This window comes from Triticum urartu, chromosome 7A (assembly GCF_056163025.1).
Source record: "Triticum urartu cultivar PI428250 chromosome 7A, HENAU_Tu73, whole genome shotgun sequence".
NCBI lineage: Eukaryota > Viridiplantae > Streptophyta > Magnoliopsida > Poales > Poaceae > Triticum > Triticum urartu.
Genome location: NC_141879.1, coordinates 145854039 through 145860726, shown reverse-complemented (window position 1 = coordinate 145860726; position 6688 = coordinate 145854039). Strand labels below are relative to the sequence as shown.

The 6688-nt window shown below is 44.0% G+C and overlaps 1 protein-coding gene across 1 annotated transcript; it reads right to left on the bottom strand.

Moving 5' to 3' along the window:
* Positions 1-4050: 4050 nt before the first annotated feature.
* Positions 4051-6688, bottom strand: LOC147958645 (uncharacterized). The gene is made up of 4 exons (XM_087534586.1): positions 6603-6688; positions 5984-6564; positions 5791-5798; positions 4051-4455 (listed from the first exon to the last, which is right to left on the bottom strand). Exons 1-4 carry the CDS (start codon positions 6686-6688, stop codon positions 4051-4053), a joined length of 1080 nt encoding a protein of 359 aa, XP_087390712.1.

The window sequence follows — 6688 nt, the reverse complement described above, 5'->3', positions numbered from 1 at the left end:
TTGGTGTTAAACCTACTGTATTCCAACTTCTCTATGGTTTATAAACTCTTTTACTAGCCATAGATTCATCAAAATAAGTAAAAAACACATGAAAAACAGAATTTGTCAAAAACAGAACAGTCTGTAGTAATCTGGATCAAACGTATACTTCTGGAACTCATATAATTATCAAATAAATTTCTGGACCTGAGGAATTTATCTATTAATCATCTGCAAAAAGAATTAACTAAATAGCACTCTCCAAATAAAAATGGCAGCAATTCTCGTGAGCGCTAAAGTTTCTGTTTTTTACAGCAAGATCAACAAGACTTTCCCCAAGTCTTCCCAACGGTTCTACTTGGCACAAACACCAATTAAAAGCATAAAAACACATCTAAAAAAAGTCTAGATGAATTATTTCTTACTAAACAGGAACAAAAAGCAAGGAACAAAAATAAAGTTGGGTTGCCTCCCAACAAGCGCTATCGTTTAACGCCCCTAGCTAGGCATGATGATTTCAACGATGCTCACATAAAAGATAAGAATTGAAACATAAAGAGAGCATCATGAAGAATATGACTAACACATTTAAGTCTAACATACTTCCTATGCATAGGGATTTTGTGAGCAAACAACTTGTGGGAACAAGAATCAACTTGCGTAGGAAGGTAAAACAAGCATAACTTCAAAACTTTAAGCACATAGAGAGGAAACTTAATATTATTGCAATTACTACAAGCATGTATTCCTCCCTCATAATAATTTTCAGTAGCATAATGAATGAATTCAACAATATAACCAGCACCTAAAGCATTCTTCTCATGATCTACTAGCATAGAAATTTTATTACTCTCCACATAAGCAAAATTCTTCTCATGAATAATAGTGGGAGCAAACTCAACAAAATAGATATCATGTGAGGCATAATCCAATTGAAAACTAAAATCATGATGGCAAGTTTCATGGATATCATTATTCTTTATAGCATACAAGTCATCACAATAATTATCATTGATAGCAACTCTGTTCTCATAATCAATTGGAACCTCTTCCGAAATAGTGGATTCATCACAAAATAAAGTCATGACCTCTCCAAATCCACTTTAATCAATATAATCATCATAAATAGGAGGCATGCTTTCATCATAATAAATTTGCTCATCAAAACTTGGGGGACAGAAAATATCATCTTCATCAAACATAGCTTCCCCTAGCTTGTGGCTTTGCATATCACTAGCATCATTGATATTCAAGGAATTCATACTAACAACATTGCAATCATGCTCATCATTCAAATATTTAGTGCCAAACATTTTAATGCATTCTTCTTCTAACACTTTAGCACAATTTTCCTTTCCATCATACTCACGAAAGATATTAAAAAGATGAAGCATATGAGACAAACTCAATTCCAATTTTTTTGTAGTTTTCTTTTATAAACTAAACTAGTGATAAAACAAGAAACTAAAAGTCTCGATTGCAAGATCTAAAGATATACCTTCAAGCACTAACCTCCCCGGCAACGGCGCCAGAAAATAGCTTGATGTCTACTACACAACCTTCTTCCTATAGACGTTGTTGGGCCTCCAAGTGCAGAGGTTTGTAGGACAGTAGCAAATTTCCCTCAAGTGGATGACCTATGGTTTATCAATCCGTAGGAGGCGTAGGATGAATATGGTCTCTCTCAAGCAACCCTGCAACCAAATAACAAAGAGTCTCTTGTTTCCCCAACACACCCAATACAGTGGTAAATTTTATAGGTGCACTAGTTCGGCGAAGAGATGGTGATACAAGTGCAATATGGATAGTAGATAAAGGTATTTGTAATCTGAAAATATAAAAACAGCAAGGTAATGAATGATAAAAGTGAGCGTAAACGGTATTGCAATGCGTTGAAACAAGGCCTAGGGTTCATACTTTCACTAGTGCAAGTTCCCTCAACAATGATAACATAATTGGATCACATAACTATCCCTCAACATGCAACAAAGAGTCACTCCAAAGTTACTAATAGCGGAGAACGAACGAAGAGATTATGGTAGGGTACGAAACCACCTCAAAGTTATTCTTTCCAATCAATCCGTTGGGCTATTCCTATAGGTGTCACAAACAGCCCTAGAGTTCGTACTAGAATAACACCTTAAGACACAAATCAACCAAAACCCTAATGTCACCTAGATACTCCAATGTCACCTCAAGTATCCGTGGGTATGATTATATGATATGCATCACACAATCTCAGATTCATCTATTCAACCAACACATAGGACCTCAAAGAGTGCCCCAAAGTTTCTACCGGAGAATCACGACGAAAACGTGTGCCAACCCCTATGCATAGGTTCATGGGCGGAACCCGCAAGTTGATCACCAAAACATACATGAAGTGAATCACGTGGTATCCCATTGTCACCACAGATACGCACGGCAAGACATACATCAAGTGTTCTCAAGTCTTTAAAGACTCAATCCGATAAGATAACTTCAAAGGGGAAACTCAATTCATTACAGAGAGTAGAGGGGGAGGAGAAACATAAGATCCAACTATAATAACAAAGCTCGCGATACATCAAGATCGTGCCAAATCAAGAACACGAGAGAGAGAGATCAAACACATATCTACTGGTACATACCCTCAGCCCCGAGGGAGAACTACCCCCTCCTCATCATGGAGAGCACCGGGATGATGAAGATAGCCACCGGAGAGGGATTCCCCCTCTGGCAGGGTGCCGGAACGGGTCTAGATTGGCTTTTGGTGGCTACGGAGGCTTCTGGCGGCGAAACTCCCGATCTATTGTGTCCCCCGATAGTTTTAGGGTATGTGGGTATGTATGGGTGAAAGAGATACGTTAGGGGAGCCACGAGGGGCCCATGAGGGTGGAGGGCGCGCCTCCCTGCCTCGTGGCCTCCTCGAAGCTTCCCTTACATGGACTCCAAGTCTTCTGGGTTTCTTCTGGTCCAAAAATAAGTTCTGTGAAGTTTCAGGTCAATTGGACTCTGTTTGATTTTCCTTTTCTGCGATATTCTAAAACGAGGTAAAAACAGAAACTGGCACTGGGCTCTGGGTTAATAGGTTAGTCCCAAAAATGATATAGAAGTGTATAATAAAGCCCATAAACATCCAAAACAGTAGATAATATAGCATGGAGCAATCAAAAATTATAGATATGTTGGAGACGTATCAAGGTGTTGATGTTCATACCTAACTGTGTGCTCGTGGGTGTGCTCCCGGCCGCCTCCAGACGAAGCAGACTCTTTGGCCGCAACAGGACCCACCCATTGCAACAATCACCAAGCCGCCGCGAGGTCTCGTCATCATCCCCCACTAATACCGGAGGAGCCAAATTCTCGTGGCCTGGTTTGACACTGGCCACAGAAACCTTGAACACTTCCGGGGGGATCGTTCGGCTGTGGAACAATGGTTCCTTCGGCTCCATTATTGTCGCCTTCCTACGTCCACCTTCTGGTCGCCGATGGTGTACAATATGGTGCCCGGGGTTTCGTCGGCCTGCAAAGTAAAGTCGGTGACGTGAGACATCCGAAAGGCAACGAAAACGGGAGATTATACATTTATTGAAGGGGGCTGGTGTGACAGATACCGTGAGGGCGTCGAGCTCAGCCAAAGACGAAGCACCGCCGAGCACGTCCGGTGCCAGAGCCAGTGCCGGAGCAAGTGCGGAAGCCAGTGTGGGAGTAGGTGCAGGAGCCGGTGCGGGAGCAGGTGCTGGTGCAACGCTAGTCGAGCTGCTCCTGAGGAAGTCAGCAAGGGGAAAGTCCGCTGCATTTTTTTTTCTGGATTTTGCCTGCTCCAATTGAAAATGGCCGGAACCAAGGTAGTAGACATATCTACAAGAACCTGTTTTGCGGCAGCTACCGCTGTTGCGACTATCTCAGGTGATTTCTTTTCAACCGCAATCTCAACCTTCTTGTCGATGTTTACTTCGGTTAACTTCCGTCTTTCCTTTCTCTTCTCCATGGTCTCACGGTAGTACTTCTTCCACGTGGCGCCGTCTCCGACACCGTGCACGCGTCCATACGACAGTCGAGTCTCCACCGGGAGTCCTTTCAATATGTTCAACGCGCGGTTGAATGGAGTGTCCCACTTGGGCCTCGCCAACACCTCAGATGTCGAGTCGCTTTCGGCCGCAATCCTGTGATGCTCTCTCTGCAAAAGGCACAAGGATCATTTACAAATATGACTAACGTGCAGTCGAATTGATCAGAAACTAAAATTACCAGCAGTCTCATAAACTCCATCGTGACCGCGTTCGTCTCGAAAACCTTCTTCACTTGGTCCCAACGGCGTCGGGCCCTGAGGACGTCATGCTCCTGAGGGACGGTGAACTCCGCCAAGGGGTCTGGGATGCCCAGACTCGCGGCTTCCGCGTCCTCCTTGGCCCATATGGACCTCTTCCCGCCGTAACCACGGCTTCCGAGGTGGTGGCACCCAATGTTCTTCTGTTGAAGCCCCTTCATGTACTTGATACGTCCATTTTGCATCATGCTTTTATATCGATATTTATTGCATTATGGGTTGTTATTTCACATTATGTCACAATACTTATGGCTATTCTCTCTTATTTTTCAAGGTTTACATAAGGAGGGAGAATGCCGGCAGCTGGAATTCTGGGCTAGAAAAGGAGCAAATATTAGAGACCTATTCTGCACAACTCCAAAAGTCCTGAAACTCCACGGAATACCTTATAATAAATAATGAAAAATACTCGCCAAAGATGAAGACCAGGGGCCCACACCCTTTCCACGAGGGTGGGGGCGCCCCCCCCCTAGGGCGCGCCCCCTACCTCGTGGGCCCCCTGGTGGCTCTCCGATGACCATCTTCTGCTATATGAAGTCTTTCGTCGAGAAAAAAACAAGAAGCAACCTTTCGGGACGAAACTCCGCCGCCACGAGGCGGAACCTTGGCGGAACCAATCTAGGGCTCCGGCAGAGCTGTTCTGTCGGGGAAAGTTCCCTCCCGGAGGGGGAAATCATCGCCATCGTCATCACCAACGCTCCTCTCATTGGGAGAGGGCAATCTCCATCAACATCTTCATCAGCACCATCTCATCTCAAAACCCTAGTTCGTCTCTTGTATCCAATTCTTGTCTCCAAGTCCGAGATTGGTGCTAGTAGGTTGCTAGTAGTGTTAATTACTCCTTGTAGTTGATGCTAGTTGGTTTAATTGGTGGAAGATCATATGTTCAGATCCTTTATGCATATTATTACCCCTCTTATTATGAACATGAATATGCTTTGTGAGTAGTTACGTTTGTTCCTGAGGACAAGGGAGAAGTCTTGCTATTAGTAGTCATGTGAATTTGGTATTCGTTCGATATTTTGATGAGATGTATGTTATCTAGCCTCTAGTGGTGTTATGTGAACGTCGACTACATAACACTTCACCATTATTTGAGCCTAGAGGAAGGCATTGGGAAGTAATAAGTAGATGATGGGTTGCTAGAGTGACAGAAGCTTAAACCCTAATTTATGTGTTGCTTCATAAGGGGCTGATTTGGATCCATATGTTTCATGCTATGGTTAGGTTTACCTTAATACTTTTGTTGTAGTTGCAGATGCTTGCAATAGAGGTTAATCATAAGTGGGATGCTTGTTCAAGTAAGAATAGCACCCAAGCACCGGTCCACCCACATGTCAAATTATCAAAGTACCGAACGCGGATCATATGAACGTGATGAAAACTAGCTTGACGATATTCCCATGTGTCCTCAGGAGCACTTTTCCTTGTATAAGAGTTTGTCCAGGCTTGTCCTTTGCTACAAAAAGGATTGGGCCACCTTGCTGCACTTTATTTACTTTTGTTACTTGTTGCTCGTTACAATTTATCTTGTGACAAAACTATCTGTTACCACTTATTTCAGTACTTGCAGAGAATACCTTGCTAAGAACCGCTTATCATTTTCTTCTGCTCCTCGTTGGGTTCGACACTCTTACTTATCGAAAGGACTATGATAGATCCCCTATACTTGTGGGTCATTAGTACTCTGACTTTTTTTGGCAGCTTCGGCCTCGCAAGCCGCCTTGAATATTTCAAAGTGAGCTGCCGTGATTGTCGGATTATCCTTTACAATCTCGGAGTAGGGTTCCTTTTCGTTGATGATCCAATATTTCACCCTTGCTTTCCAGGCGGCCAACACATCACTAAACTTGTTCAAGGCGTGTTTGTTTATCTTCTTCATTGTCGGGTCCTTATCTGGATCTTTATAATCCTTTTCATTCCGGCCCGGGAACAAGAATATCTGGTGCAACTTCTTTAGGAGGGAGGGCCTCATATTATCTATCTTGTTTAGTTTCTCATCGTTGATGGTGGCAGTTGTCCGTATGATGCAGCCTATTTGATTTCCGTAGCACGCGCGCGCTTCCTTGGGCGCGTTTGGCTCAAAATTACCGTCATCCACCTCCGTGACCACCAGCCTAGTAGTCTTGAGCTTGTTAGGAAGCCGTCGCCTCTTTGCTTTCGGTTCTATACCGGCTCCGCTCCCCGAGGCAGCACCGGTCTCAGTCTCAGTGCCGGTCTCAGTCTCAGCATCGATCTCAGTCTCAGCACCGGTCTGCGTGTCGGTCTCAGTCCCCGATGCGACCAGTGGGCTAGCAACAACATCGGTTGATCGTCGGCAAGGCTCAAAAATTTGTCTGCCGCCAGGTAGACATCGTCGCAATCATCCGAACCCTGTCCTTCATCGTTGCTAGCCAT